The 15,119-nt window shown below is 41.0% G+C and overlaps 1 protein-coding gene and 1 long non-coding RNA gene across 4 annotated transcripts; both read left to right on the plus strand.

The window, feature by feature from the left end:
* Positions 1-2,109: 2,109 nt before the first annotated feature.
* LOC106319542 lies at positions 2,110-3,153 on the plus strand. Of its 3 annotated transcripts, none has more exons than XR_001265498.1 (4): positions 2,110-2,412; positions 2,490-2,622; positions 2,709-2,750; positions 2,828-3,153. It is a non-coding gene; the product is annotated as an uncharacterized LOC106319542 (long non-coding RNA). The 3 variants fall into 3 exon arrangements; XR_001265500.1 differs by having other exon boundaries at positions 2,110-2,400; positions 2,477-2,622; XR_001265499.1 differs by having other exon boundaries at positions 2,110-2,400.
* Positions 3,154-10,712: 7,559 nt separating this feature from the next.
* LOC106323978 lies at positions 10,713-12,909 on the plus strand. Its single transcript, XM_013762012.1, has 5 exons — positions 10,713-11,412; positions 11,548-11,682; positions 11,752-12,102; positions 12,145-12,644; positions 12,715-12,909. Exons 1-5 carry the CDS (start codon positions 10,713-10,715, stop codon positions 12,907-12,909), a joined length of 1,881 nt encoding a protein of 626 aa, XP_013617466.1.
* The last annotated feature ends 2,210 nt before the right edge of the window (positions 12,910-15,119 follow it).

A 15,119-nucleotide genomic window follows, 5' to 3' on the forward strand; every position in this document is an offset into this window, starting at 1 on the left:
ATAGATTACATGTGTGTTAGTTATTATTTTAGCCTATGGTGGTTTTACTTGTTTGGTTGATTAGATCTTGTGAAAAAATTGATATCTAACAAAAATTTAATAATATCATACAAGTGAAACACAACTAAAAATGAATACAATCTTTATAGATTATGCATTAAACAATTATTTAAAAATTAATATTTTATTATGAGAAATTATTACAGAGCAATATATTAAAAAGTATTCTTGAGTATGTTTGATTTTTCATAATCTTGATGCGTCAAATAAAGTCTTGAAAAAAATATGTGCAAAATAAGATAGAGTTATGAGAAAAACATAAGATAAAAAAATAAATCATATTTTAGTAGACTTTTTATTAAGTCTACGTAAAGTTATTGTTTAGTAGACTTTAGTTGAAGTATACACTGACGTAAAGTTTTCATAAAGTATGAATCTTTAAATTTAGTTCATTATAAACACAAAATATCTTATAATGAATATATGTAAAACTTACATTTTTGGGAAGATGATTTTAAAACTTTGGCAAATTTATAAGATAAACTAGTAGCAAATTAATGCACAGAGCTTGATCTATAAATTTTATTTGAATATAAAAATATAAATACATATTTAAAATCTATTAATCTAAAACTTACATTTTTAAAGGAGAAATAAAATTCATAAGTGATAATACCTACAAAAAAAGATAATATTGTTAGAAATAAATAACATAAAAATACACATTTAAAATCTATAGATCTAAAACTTACATTTTTTAAAGGAGAAGATGAAAACCATGAATCATAATATCTAAAATGACAAGATAACATTGTGAGAAAGACTTGAGAAAATTTTAGAGAGAAAGAAGAGAAATGAGAGAGTTTTTGAAAGAATTGAGAGAATTTTAGGGAGAAGGAAGAGAGTTTTAGAGAGAAGGGATAGAGTTTTAAAAACTTGTACAGCCACTTTAGAGAGAGACTGTATTAATTTTGTTTATATAGGGAGACAAAAATGTAACTAGGTTAAAATTTACGATGCTGTAGACTTCTTTTGAAGTCTAATAAAATTAAAATTTTGGAGTAGATTTTACTATAACATAGTAGACTTTTTTAGAAGTCTACTATAATAATTTCATTATTGTTGCTTATTCTTTATTATTTTAATAATTTTAATATATGATTTACTAAATTTATTTCTTTATTTTTTAATAGTTATAGTTTATGATTTCATTTTTTTATTTTTAAGGAACTTAACTTAGTTTAAATATAATGATTTTTTGTAAGAAAAATTGAAAAATATAGACTAAAAAGACGTCTTCAAATAAATAGACTTTATTGTAGGTCTACGATACCCTAAACCACAAATTTCAAACCCTAAATGTTTTGCTTGATAATCAAAAAGTCTCAATTATACAAAATATAAACTACTAAACATTAATATGCAGATTTAAGTTAATAAAACAAAATCAAAACAAAATCTAAAATCTAACCCTATGAAATCAACCACTAAAAGACATAACATGTTAGAACCTTTTGTTTCTAAACTATGAACATTGTCTAACACATGATAACCAAATTAGTATATATTCTTCAAAATTGTTCAATTATATGAAATTTTAATTTATTTACTTCATATTATCCATTATATTGATGATTAGTTAAAAATATCACAATAATTATTTTTAAACATTTTTAAAATTAAATTATTAGATCAAATTAGAGTGTAGACTCCAAAATAAGTCTATAAGGTAGACTTCGTAGGAAATATATATATATGTAGACTTATTTTATTACGTGTAGACTTCCGAAGGATAAAAACGTAAATTATATTTCTGTTTTTTTGTTTGGTCATAAGGGTTAAATAATAATTTCACTATTCCTTTAGGTTGGTTCTGTATTTAACTGAAAATGGGATATACTTTTAGGTTTAAGTTGAATATTGAGGTTGTTTTCAGTGAACGTCCATTGATTTATTTGGATCAAAAGCCTCTATTCGATATTCTTCTCTCCTGGTACTTGTTTCCTATTGGCTGAAAAACTAACGGTGGGGATAACAATTATAAAAAAAAAAAAAGATCATTGATCACAACTTAATCAATGGCCCATATTATTTTGGAATTGTTTCTGATTGGACACACATTCAACCTCCTCTCCACGCTTCTTTCTCATTTCCACAGATCTATCTCTCACCTATCTTCTTCTCTTTCTTTCATCACCACCACCACCACCACCACCACCACCCTCCCATCCGCCATAGCTCCCATCCGCTATCTCACCACCATCATCAGTTCTCAGATCCGACGCCACCACCACCGCCGTCTCGTCATAATCACCACTCAGCTCTCTGATTTCGTTCTCTCTAATTTGAGAAAGAAGCACGAGGCGCTCACCAGTGGCAGTGCTTTTACCAAATCTAAAAGTATTGATTCAGGTTACCAAGTTTTAGCTTATTGTTTCGTAGATGAGGATTTGGTTTCTCTCTGAGCAATGGTTAGTTTGAAATGGCAGGTCTGGTGTTTGGGCTATTAAATCTGCTGGAGTTAAAGTGATAGAGAACAGACTACCAATTGATTCTTGCCGTATTAGAGGTCCAGTTATCAAAGGATTTGGCCGTGGCTCTAAATGACTCGGAATCCCACAGGTTTATATATAACCCTTATCTCTATAATTGAGAAGCAAAGCTGGATGCTGTTGGTGTATGTGTTAAAGCTTCTTCTTATGGTACAGTGATGGATTTTTAAGCGAGAAGGGATAACCAAATTTCACTAGGTATTTACTACTAATGCTAAATGATGGTTCCTTTCTTATATTCCTTCATACTTGTTAACACGTTTGGGTTTTTTCAGGTTATGAAGATGTGGTGTGGAGATGGCAGAGGAAGCTAGGGGTGGTGGTAGAGTTGGAGCCGAGCAAGAACAAAAAGAGAAAGGTATTCGTGAGCAGTCATGACAGATGATAAGCTTGATGGTGGTGGAATAGCAGAGACAATGGTGAGGTTTCATGGTGGCTGTTCAAAGACGATGTGGTAGAAGAAGAAGAAATCAGATGGCGAAGAGTTTAGATGTAGGGCTAATTTTTTTTTAGGTTAGGCCTTTTATGTTTAGATTAGTAACCCGGGTCTGGTTTACTTAATTTTTTCATGTTGGTTTAGTATTGTAAAACTGATTTTGTTTGTATACTGATTTTATTAATAAAAAATTTTCATTTTAATTATAAATTAATATTCGATTTAATTTTCAGCTATTTAATTTTAACAAAGTAATTTTATTAATTTCTTCATTTAATTAATTAATTCAATTAATAATTTTAATAATTTTATTTTTAACTATAGCATTATATCTTTGTCATAATAAAATATTTTATAGCACTAAAGAAAAGCCATAAAAAATATATAATAGCAAAAATGAGATGTTATTAAAATGTATTAATGTAGCGAAAATAAAACGCTATAATATCTCTATTTATTATAGCTCATGAAAAAACGCTACGATAGGAGGGAGGTTTACCGTAGCTGCGGCAGACCTAGCGTTTATGAAAACGCTACGAAAACCTTATGGTAGCATTTTCGGTGTGCTACTAATACCGATATTTCTTGTAGTGAGAAGAAGATGATTACAAGGAGTGCATCAAGCAGCTCGAGTACGAGAAGTCGGAGAGGGCCGAAAAGGCGATGGACATGATTATCCTAAATCTTGGAGATCATGTATTGCGGAAACTCGGAGAATATAGAACTGCTGCAACCATCTGGTCTGCACTTGAAAGATTGTATAATTCTAAACTTTACAAAATCGTATCCACTTACAACATAAGTTCTATACGTTTAAGATGATAGAGTCTAAGTCAATCGATGAAAACATAGATGATTTCTTGAATTTAGTCTATGGATTATGCAGTGTTAATGTTTCTGTTTCAGAAGAAGTTCAAGCAATATTGCCGTCTCAATACAATAAATTCAAGGAGACTGAAGTATGGGAGGGATACATTGTCTATAGAAGATGTAACCAATGTAGCAAAGTCAAAAGAGATTGAGTTGAAGGAAGTGAAGGAATCAAACCTTTCACAAAGATTTGGAGAAGCGTATGTTACTCGTGGCAGGGCAGACAAAAGAGACAGTTACAGAGGCAGAAACTCAAACAACAAGTCAAGGTCTAGGTCAAGATCCAAGGTGACATGTTGGTACTGCAAGAAAGAGGGTCACATGAAGAAGGACTGTTTCGCAAGGAAGAAGCGAATGGAGAGTGAAAAGGATGGTGAAGCAGCCGTAATGGTGGACAAGCTCTTAGAGATAGATGCACTCACTATCTCAGATCACAGTCCAAAAGACAACTGGGTGATAGACTCCGGATGTTCATATCACATGACATCGAGGAAGGACTGGTTTAGTGAGTTTAAAGAGGTCACTGGAGGACAAGTATTACTAGCAGATGACAGGGCAGTCTCAGTTCAGGGGATAGGAACTATACTGCTAAAAACAAGGGGAGGAACAATCAACAGGCTTGCAAACGTCAGGTATGTTCTAAACCTAAAGAGAAATCTAATCTTAGTGAGTTCTCTTGATCTGCAGGGTTTTAAGCAAAAAGGTGTAGATGGAAAAACGTGTTTCTTCAAGAAAGGGAAATTAGCTCTACGAGAAAGGCTCTGTGGGAGTTTGTACTTACTGGATGGAGAAATGATAACATCTTCAGCAAATGCAGTTATAATGAAAGATAATACTGCATTATGGCACAATCGGCTTGCTCACACAAGTATGAGAAACTTGAAGATACTAGCTGATAAGGGAATACTGGACAAGAAAAGGATCAGTGAGCTAGACTTCTGTGAGAGCTATATCATGGGAAAGAACAAGCGACTGAGCTTCAACGTTGGTAAGCACAACAGTGAAGAGGTATTGAGGTATGTTCATGCAGACCTTTGGGGTTCTCCAAATGTTCACATGTCTATCTCTAGGAAACAATATTTCTTCTCCATAATAGATGATTATACTAGGAAAGTATGGATCTATTTCTAGCTACTAAGGATGAGGCATTTATTAAGTTTTGCGAATGAAAGAACTTAGTAGAAAATCAGGTGAATCGTATGGTTAGATGCCTTAGGACTGATGACGGGCTAGAATTCTGTAATATTGCCTTTGATAACTATTGTAAGTTGCAGGGTATTGAAAGGCACATGACTTGTTCATACACTCCGCAACAGAACGGAGTTGCAGAGCGTATGAACAAGACTTTAATGGAAAAAGTTAGATGTCTTTTGAGTTAATCAAGTCTGGAGGAAAGGTTATGGGCGGAGGCAACAGCTACATCTGTTTATTACATAAACAGGACACCATAATCAGCGAATGACTTCAACATACCAGAAGAATTATGGCTCGGGAAGACTCCAGGATATGGACATCTCAGGAAGTTCAGGTCTGTTGTTTACGTTCATACAGATCAAGGGAAACTCATATCAAGAGATTTGAAAGGAGTCTTCATTGGGTATCCAACTGGTGTGGCTACTTCAAGACAGGAAGGTGGTGATCAGTCGAAATGTAGTGTTCAGGGAAGAATTGCTCTACAAGGATGTGATTCTGGATCGTGGTAAAGGAAAAGTACAAGATCAATCAGAGACTAAAGGAGGAATCAGGACAACTATTGAGATCGTTGAGAGTTCAAAATCGTCTTCAGGGAATCAGACAGAAGGTGGAGCTGATCAGGCAGAAGCAGGTGAAGAACATACTACAGTTGGTGATCCTGAAGATTTAAGCAATTATCAGTTGGCTAGAGACAGAGTGCGCAGAGAGATTGTGAAACCAGCGAGCAGCACTGGCTTTTGCGTTATCTGTAGCATAAGAGATTGATTGTGATGAGCCTAGAAGTTATGAAGAAGCTATGAGAATTAAAGATTGGGAGAAGTGGAATGCAGCGATGGACGATGAAATGGTTTCACTTGACACAAACAAGACTTGAGATCTAAGTGAGCTCCCACAAGACAAGAAGAAGATTGGCTGTAAGTGGATCTACAAATACAAGCCTAGGATTCCCGGACTCGGGCCACCTAGACACAAGGCGAAACTGGTTGCGAAAGGATATTCTCAATGGGAATGAATCGATTATTAAGAAATTTTCTTTGCGGTGGTGAAGCATGTGTCAATACGACTCATTTTGTCAATAGTGGTTCATAAGGATCTCGAAATGGAGCAACTCGACGTGAAAACGGCTTTTCAACACGGGACCATTGACGAAGAGATCTATATGGATCAGCCTCAGGGGTAGGCCTGGGCGTTTTTAACACAACCCGAAGTACCGACCTTAACCCGAACAGGAAAAACCGAAATCGAATCCGAACTGTTTTACAAAAATATCAAAATGAGACTTATGAGCTTACTACTTTGGACTTTGGTTATAACCCAAACCGAACCAAAATCCGAATTAGGATCCGAAGATATCCGAAATTAGTTAGATATGTTAATGTTTTTATATATATTAAGTTGATTTAGATATTTTAGAGTATTCAAAATATTTTTGTAGTTTGTTTTATTTGTTATTTTGAATACTTTTTAGTTAATTTAGATAGTTTAACTAATTTTTAATTAGATTTGTAAATAATTTATATATTTTGAAATTTTTTTGGTCAATTTTTGAGGTTTTTAAAAATATATTTTTGTACGATTTTAAACATTGGTTAAATCTGATCTGAGCCGAATCCGGAAAGAACCGAACCGAATCCGATCCGATAATTAGTAAAAACCGAATGGTACTTATGAGCATAACATTGAAAATCCGAAAATCCGAATCACCCGGACCGAAACCGAACGGACCACAGAACGCCCAGGCCTACTCAGGGGTATGAAGTTAAAGGATAAGAAAACAAGGTCTGTAAGCTGGTGAAGTCTCTATACAGCCTGAAGCAAGCACCTCGACAGTTGAACAAGTTCTTTGACTAATTCATGATTGGGAACGGGTTTGCTAAGAGCGAGTTTGATCTGTGTGTCTACTTCAAGAAACTGAGATGTGGTGTGTACATATATCTACTCATATACGTAGATGATATGCTACTTGTCTCAAATAACATGGAGGATATATACAAGGTGAAGAAGATGCTAGCTAAGAAGTTCGATATGAAAGATTAAGGACCGGCTAGAAGGATTCTTGGAATGGATATAGAGAGAGACAGAACATGTGGAGTTTTGAAGCTGTCTCGGTCAGGTTACATAGAGAAAGTTCTACAAGTTTTTCGAATGGATATGGCGACTCCTGTATCAACATCTTTAGGAGCCCAATTCAAATTGGTATCGCTGAAGGAAGGTGATAAATGTGTGGGTTGTGAGGAGGATTACCTTGTGCAAATGTGGTTGGAATTGTTATGTATGCAATGTTAGAGACTCGGCCTGATCTAGCAGTTGAAGTTGGAGTGGTATGCTGGTTTATGAGTAATCCATATAAGACTCATTGGGAGGCAGTTCAGTGGATCTTGCGTTACTTGGTGATAGACTCAGCAGTATGGTTTGATCTTCAGGAAGCAGAGTTCTGGTTTTGATGTAATAGGCTTCTCAGATTCTGACTATGGAGGTGATCTTGATCGTAGAAGGTCTACAACAGGGTACGTGTTTACGGTAGGAGGCAACACAGTTAGCTAGAATTCAGGGTTACAACCAGTGGTTGCTCTATCAACCACAGAAGCTGAATACATATCACTAGTGGAAGCAATAAAGGAAGGACTGTGGCTTAGAGGACTTGCAGAAGAACTGGGGTATCAACAAGAAGAGGTTAAGGTGGAGTGTGATTCTCAGAGTGCCATTTGTCTGGCGAAGAACAATGTGTTTCATAATCGAACGAAGCATGTTGCTGTGTCGAAGCACATATCTCTGAAGATGAGTTTTGTGAGAGATATGGTAGACAAGGGAGAAGTGAAAATTGTGAAGATTCATACTTCCAAGAATCCAGCAGACATGTTGACAAAGGTGATTCAAGTCACGAAGTTTGATCAAGCTCTATCTGAGCTTGGTGTGGCCAGGTGCTAATAAAGCAGCTACGCTTGACGCTATAAGGGATGAACTCTGGTTGTTGATGCCAAGGTGGAGATTGTTATGAAGTGTGACATACAACAATGCTATATTGGAGGTTAGCCGGTTTCTGGTTTAGTTCAAGTGGGTAGGTCAATCAATTGGAGATAACCGGAGTGTGCTATTGATTCAGCTGGTTTAGAATGTACCGGTCTAAGCTATTTAAGTGACTGAGAAAGGAAAAGTTCATCATCCCGAAACAGATCAGCTCAAAGAGAATCAGAGAGAAGAAGAAGATAGGAAGATCATCGAGAACGTGAATTGTATCTTGATTCATTGTTTCTTGTGGTGATCTTAGTACAAACTCAATCTGATTCTAATGAGTGGTTGCTTGTACTGTCAAGCCCCGGACGTACGGATTCACATCGAATCCCGAACTGGGTAAACAATCTTGTGCGTCTTGTTATGCTTTCTTTCTAGTCTTATACACACGAGAGATTGAGAGAGGTGTGAGATCGATAGTGAGATTAAGCGGGAAGACAAAGTAGATCAAAGATCGAGATTGGAGTTTTGATTCAGAAAAAAATATAAAAAAGGTTGATCAACTTTTCATTTTGTTTAACTGATTCGAAGAAATTTTGAGGCATTCGATTTTTATTTGTTTTTGCATTCATTGTTGTTATTGGAATACATGGTTGTCTTCCTGCGCCACAGCCTTTTGTAGCATCAAATGCAAAAATGATGAGGAGAACAATAGTAGACTCATAATTTTCCTCTCGTCAAGGTTTCTTAGATTATTACTAGGTTGGCTTCTTGATCCCGCTGCAGAAAAAAAAACAGAGTTGGGCACTCCTATTAGGTTGTGTTGTGTCGCATTGCAAGAACCACTGGTAATCCTATCTCTGTCCAACTGAGCCATTCTTTAAAAGACCAAATTTGTATAGACTGTTTATAACCATCAGCTATCCAACTTTATATAAAACAAACAATAACACAATCATCTTCCCAAATAAAATATAATTTTTTTACAAATCTTCTTTCAACACATGGGATTGAAACGGGAATGGTCAAATAATTTACAACACGCCATTGGTGGCTGATCCCTGATTTTTGGCCTAAACTGTTGTTGTAAGAATAGATGCCACACAAAAGTTTAGACTTCTTCATCTTCGGTAAGCTTTCTTCTGTCACTTGTTCATAAAAAATAACACTATCCCTGAAAAGACCGGAAGCTGTGTTAGCGATTAGATTGGAAGATGCGTTGTAATATCATTCTAGTAGTCGCTCGTGGACTTCTATATCTGCATCAAGACTCTAGACTAAGGATCATCCTCAGGGATCTAAAAAAGCGAGTGTTTGAACCGAGACTGTCGATAAACTAGTAAAGAGAAAATGACGAGTTCTCGTCGGCGGGTCAATACAAAGACGTGTTTTATTAGACCAAGTGAACATTCAGTCGTATTACAAGGAGGGGAAAACAAGGAAATGAACCGGCGAAAGCTGGTTGCCGGAGAATACAAGGCAGAGAGAAAAAGATGTAAAACCTTAGTTTCTAGCCGAATGTAAGTGTGTGGTGATTTGCGGATCCCTTCTGCGTTGTCTCTCCTCCTCCTTTTATAGACGGTCTTCTGTTGACCTAATTCGACTTGACCTAATGGGCCTTATCGACGATTGGGCCGAGGTATCGGGCCGCTGAACCGAGTCGTCGAGCCGAAGACTTACGGTCGTTCGCTCTGCCGGCTAAAAGTAGTCCGAAGTCGAGTCGACTACTGGCTCGCGAGTCGCCGAGCCGAGCTCATCTGTTTTGATCATGTGTCAGGACAATCATCATGTGGGCCTTTTGGGAGGGTCATGCCCATACCCAACAGTACGTCCCCCCAGTTCGCTGGTGAGTAGCGTAGCCGACTCAGCGAATTTGGAAGTAGGGTTTACAAGATAATTGTTTTGGACCTGCGATCCCGCTCGACTCCTCAACTACACGGACGACTCGCTTGCTCGTGACTCGCAGTTTCATTGGATTGGTTCGAACCGGCGGTTTCCTTTGGCTTTGGTTGCAATCGCTGGATTTGGTCTAAACCGGTTCCGGTTTACCTCGAGAAGTCGAACCGTCGCGAGATCCGGTGAATTTCACGCGCCTAAATGGGCCTACAACACATAGGCCCATCTAGGTCTAATGATGACGCCTCGGGGTGCGCAGTCTCTCCTTATAAATACCCCTCTCGCCTCTCATTTTCTTCATTCTTCACCCGACTCAGGTACTTTCTCTCTGCTTCTCTCTCTACCCCTTTTTAGTCATAGATTCCTAGAAACTTGCCATGTCGTCGGGCGGTAGGCTTTCCAAGGAACAGAAAGGGAAGGCTGTGGCGACGGAGACGAGCCCCGTACGAGTCGTCGACTTAACGAGTCGTCGACTCGACCCTGTCTTCTGATTTTGAGGCGATACATCGTGAGGCCATGATGGATACGACGAATATGGATACGTCCCAGCGGGTCTTGGTCGCCGAGTCGGCGCGCCTAATTCGCGAGGAAAGGGCAAACGTTGAGTCGGTTGCGCAAGATTGTGCGAGAGATGGTCGAGGTGGAGCCCACGACGGAGAGATTTCTCCTCTTGATTTTGTTCCATGCTGCTATTATCCTGAGGGGATTTTCGAAGATCTCCCGGCGTTGGCACCGGGGCTGTTACGTCCTCCGGTCGTGGAGGGACAATCGTGGGAGAATGTTGAGGTGAGGCGATACATCGTGAGGCCATGATGGATACGACGAATATGGATACATCCCAGTGGGTCCTGGTCGCCGAGTCGGCGCGCCTAATTCGCGAGGAAAGGGCGACCGTTGAGTCGGTCGCGCAAGATTGTGCGAGAAATGGTCGAGGTGGAGCCCACGACGGAGAGATTTCTCCTCTTGATTTTGTTCCATGCTGCTATTATCCTGAGGGGATTTTCGAAGATCTCCCGGCGTTGGCACCGGGGCTGTTACGTCCTCCGGTCGGGGAGGGACAATCGTGGGAGAATGTTGAGGCGACTCGTTCGACTCCAAGCAGCGTGAAGATTCTGTTGAGGGAGTGTGTTGGAGTCGGGGTGAATTTTCTGATTCCAACTAAGACCCAGAGGCCATGGTCACCCCCGGTGGGATTCCAATGTGTTTATGAATCCTATTTTCAGAATGAGACCAGGCTTTGGTTCCCGATCCCTAGGCTCGTCACGTCTTACGTGAGGCATCGTGATGCAGCGATAAGTCAGTTCTTAAATGGTTCGTTTTGTCTCCCGGTAGCATTGTTAGTGATGGCGGCTGAGATCGACGTGTCGATGAATGTTCGAGCCTTCGAGGAGTTGACGTATCTTAAGTCGATGGGGGAATGGGTGTACTCGATCCAAATGAGGCCGAACTACAACGTATCGTCGGGCATCCCAACAGGACGAACAACTGGCAGCGTTTTTATTTCTACGTCAAGTCGGATGAGTTTGATTTGGAGGAGCCGCCCGGTGACACCTTTCGTTTTTTATGGAACTTTGAACTTGGTAGATTGTTGCTGATAATTTGCAATTGATTGCTTCCCTGATCTTTCTAGTTTTCTTTTGAATGCAGTTGATCATCCGGATAAGGCGGCTTATCCCGAAGAATTTATAGAGAACGCTCGGGCTGTCGTACTGCTCGCTCAAGAAAGTTGGGATAACATTACTGTGGAAAGGATTCGGCGAGTCATCGACAGGATCTCGCAAAGTGAGTTGTCTCTTATTTTACTCGCGTTTATTTGTTATTTCATCGTTCTTATTTGTCGATCTTTCGCAGAGGATTGGAGATCTGATCTTTTGCCACTAGTGACTGGTCGCAAACGTCGGTTTTCGTTATTCACGAGAAAGATCACCACTGCAAGAGAGATGAAGGCCTTTCCAGACTTAAGTGCAATCATCGGGAGAAGACTGAGTGGCTCGTCTAGTGACGTGTCGTCAAGGACTCCTGACGGAGTTGATCGCAGAGAGTCTCCTCCTGCGGTCATTCGACCATCGCCTGTTCCTGACCCTGTCGGTTCCGAACCTTCAAGGGAAAGTTTGGTGCCAGAATTCGACGAGTCGGCGCGGACTAAGAAGAAAGGAAAGATGAGACCGGCTCCTGACGTATCTATCACTGTGGTTCAGGGAGGTTCATCGGAAATTGCTTCGTCAGGATGAACCTCCCCAAAAGAAGAGAAGAAGGATAAGAAGAAGAAGCCTGCTGAAAAGGACCCGGTACCGAGTGTCGGGGCAGAGAATCGAGAGCTTGTGGTTCACGAAGAGTCGAGTCGTGGTAACGCTGCTTTGACTGATGATGGGTTGAGCAGTTTTTCGGTCGATCCCTTGGAAAGGGGGAGAAGGGAACCATCTGTTGATCGAGGTTCTGACGGTCGAGACCATTCTAAGACGTCCGAAGGGAGGCGCGAAGCAGGAGTTTCTCAATCGATCACTGCCACCACTCCTCGCTCTACGCCGTCGGCTCCCGGAGGCAGCTCTACTCGAAAGAAAGGTCCCGTCAAGTTCCCTGATCACGTTGATTTCAAATGCGACGGTGACACACCGCTCGCCTACGACCTGGAGGAATGTGCCGAGTTAGTTCGCCAAATCCGAGGCGGTGCAAAAGATATGCCGCCGGTTAAAGACCTTATCTTAAAGGATGCTTATGTCGATGCGGCAAGGACCAAGGTTCTGGTAAGGGTTGCTTTCCTCCTTCTGTCTTTTTAATGCTTCTGGTCCTGACTCTCAATCTTTGTTTACGCAGAGTGATGGTAGCGTGAATTACGTCGTTGAGCTGTACGACACGGCCTTGAAAAAAACTATCTCCAAGTTGAAGAACGCTGAAAGGCTCGTGCGAGTGAAGGACTCAGCTCTTAACCGTAAAACGAGTGAGTTCATAGCAGTGATCGAGAAGGCTAAGGCAGAGCAGAGTCGATTACTCGCAGAGAAGAAGGCCTAGAAGGCGAAGTTCATGGAGAAGTTGTGAGAGCTGAAGGGCAAATTCAAGATTGCTGGCAAGAAGATCAGAGTTCTTGAGCGAGAGAAGCCTCTCTTGAGGAAGAGAAGGCCGCTTGGGAGAAGGAGAAGGCTGCTACGGCCTTAAGGCATATGAAGGAGATTAACCAGTTGAGAGACTCCCGAAGCTACGAGGTTACCCTTGAGAGGGTCCGCGTCCAGACTGAGATGATTGCGAAGTGCAATAGGCGCTTCAACAACATTCGCGAGCGGGAGGCTCGTCGTGATGATTTCGACACCGCGAGGTGTCTCTACAGTTAAGCATTCGGGACGAAAAAATGTCTTGAGGCGCTTAAGAAGAATGGGATCGACATCCCTCAGGAGTCTATCGATCTGTTCGTCGGGCAGGAAAAAGAGTATGGTGAAGAAGCCGCTCGCCTTGATGTGGGTGAAATTTTCTGAAGAGTATCTCTGCATCTCTCCTCTCGCTCTGGCGTCTAAGTTCCTCAACGAGAACTTCCTGGCGGCGATCGATCCGTATGGGTCGAACACTGGTTTGATCGATGCCGAGACCGCTGTTATCCTTCAGATTCCAAGCAGCTCGCAAGGCGAGCCGTCAGCTGAGAGGTCGGCGGTTCCAATGGTCGAGGGATCAACAGTTCCTCCCGTACTTCCTTCGAGTGATCCTGGTTCAGCTCCCTTAGGAGCAAGCTCTATTGTTGATGAAGAAGCACCAGCTCGAGAGGTCGGTCCTGGCGACGCAAATCCGGTCCTCCCTGCCGAAGGAAGAGAAACGAGACCCGGTCTTGATGACCTGGTCGAGTTGTCTGATTCTTCGATCGAAAGAAGCGGCCAGAACGAGTCCAGTGATGGAGCACCTCCCGGAGTAGGGGAAGATTTGAATGCATCATAAGTTGAGAGGGGGGAGCGAGGGAGCGAGGACGCGATTGCCCAAGTCCCCGAGGAACCTGAAAGCAGGTAACTGGAGGCTGACCCACCCATTTCCGACGCGAGAGTTGTCGAGAATGCTCTTGATCCGGTTCCTCGACTTTCAGTGGACGACCCTGGCCGTGTCGAGGATTGACTCTTTATGTTTGTTGTAATCTTTCTTAGTTGTTTTGTCTTTTGGCCCTTCGAGGTCTTGTGTTGTTGTAACTCCTAACCTCTTTGTTTCGTGGCTTTGTTTTTTGTTTTGAACCTTCAGTAAGCCTTATGATTGTTTTTGGACTCAGAAATTTTTCAAACGAAGTTTGCCTTAGTCGTGAAACGAGGCTTCTTGGACTTGGAACTGCCAAAGGTCTTTCGACAAGTCGTCGAATTTTGTTTCTGACTTTAGATTTTAACGATTTTAATCTGGCAATATGGTCGGCATCTCGAAGTAACACTCAAGGCTGATCAGATGGTTTATCAAGTTTTGACGCGTTGTGCCGTCAGTTCGAGTCATCGAAAAGTTAAAATTTCCGATGTTTTTCGAGCGACAGCGGTTCTCAATCGAACTCAATGTAATCCTAGAATATGAGGTTGGCCGAACCTGACTTTAAAGGATCATAAGATGATTGAAAGCCGTCATCTCGATCGTATCGGCTGGGGCCGTGATACAACCGGGAGTCCCCCGAGCACGTGTCTGATCAGGACATGCTCGTTAGTGGGTGCGAGTGCTAGTACGTTCGTCCGAGAGACAGGGCTGTGCTCGTGCGTAAGCATCGCCAAAAAAATTCGCACTTCCTCTCGTCGAGGGGATTTGTTTTGATTTAAGGTTGTCTAAGTACCTCTGGGAGAGGATCAAGCCATTCGTAGTTCCTTTTTGATGAGCGAAAGTGGCAGTGGATGCGCATTCACTAACTTTTTTTATTTTTTTTCGAGTGAAAGTGACTCATTGTCATTTACTTGTTGGTTTTGAGGTCTGATCGAGCAAAACTGGCAGTTGCTCGATCGTTAGATACGTTTTTCAAGAGTAGTATCTTCGGAGATGCATGGAGTTCCATGCTATGGGAACAGGTTCGCCAGTCGATGTCTCGAGTCGGTAGACTCCTGGTTTAACGACTTGGGCGATCTTGTACGGTCCTTCCCAGTTAGTCCCAAGCTTGCCTGCGTTTTGCTCCTTAGTGTTTTCGAACACTTTGCGGAGTACAATATCGCCCAGCTCGAGAGGTCGAGACTTGACCTTCTTGTTGTAGTAGCTCTCGATCTGATGCTGATAGTTCTGGATGCGGA

Source organism: Brassica oleracea, chromosome C2, assembly GCF_000695525.1.
Source record: "Brassica oleracea var. oleracea cultivar TO1000 chromosome C2, BOL, whole genome shotgun sequence".
In the NCBI taxonomy this organism is placed as follows: domain Eukaryota; kingdom Viridiplantae; phylum Streptophyta; class Magnoliopsida; order Brassicales; family Brassicaceae; genus Brassica; species Brassica oleracea.

What these genes read in the sequence shown, in the direction of transcription:
- LOC106323978 (XM_013762012.1), top strand. Translation starts at nt 10,713, where the DNA reads ATGGATACGACGAATATGGATACATCCCAGTGGGTCCTGGTCGCCGAG. An exon ending in CGTTTTTATTTCTACGTCAA is followed by an intron (nt 11,413 to 11,547) that starts GTCGGATGAGTT and finishes TTTTGAATGCAG; the next exon opens with TTGATCATCCGGATAAGGCG. An exon ending in CGGCAAGGACCAAGGTTCTG is followed by an intron (nt 12,645 to 12,714) that starts GTAAGGGTTGCT and finishes TTGTTTACGCAG; the next exon opens with AGTGATGGTAGCGTGAATTA.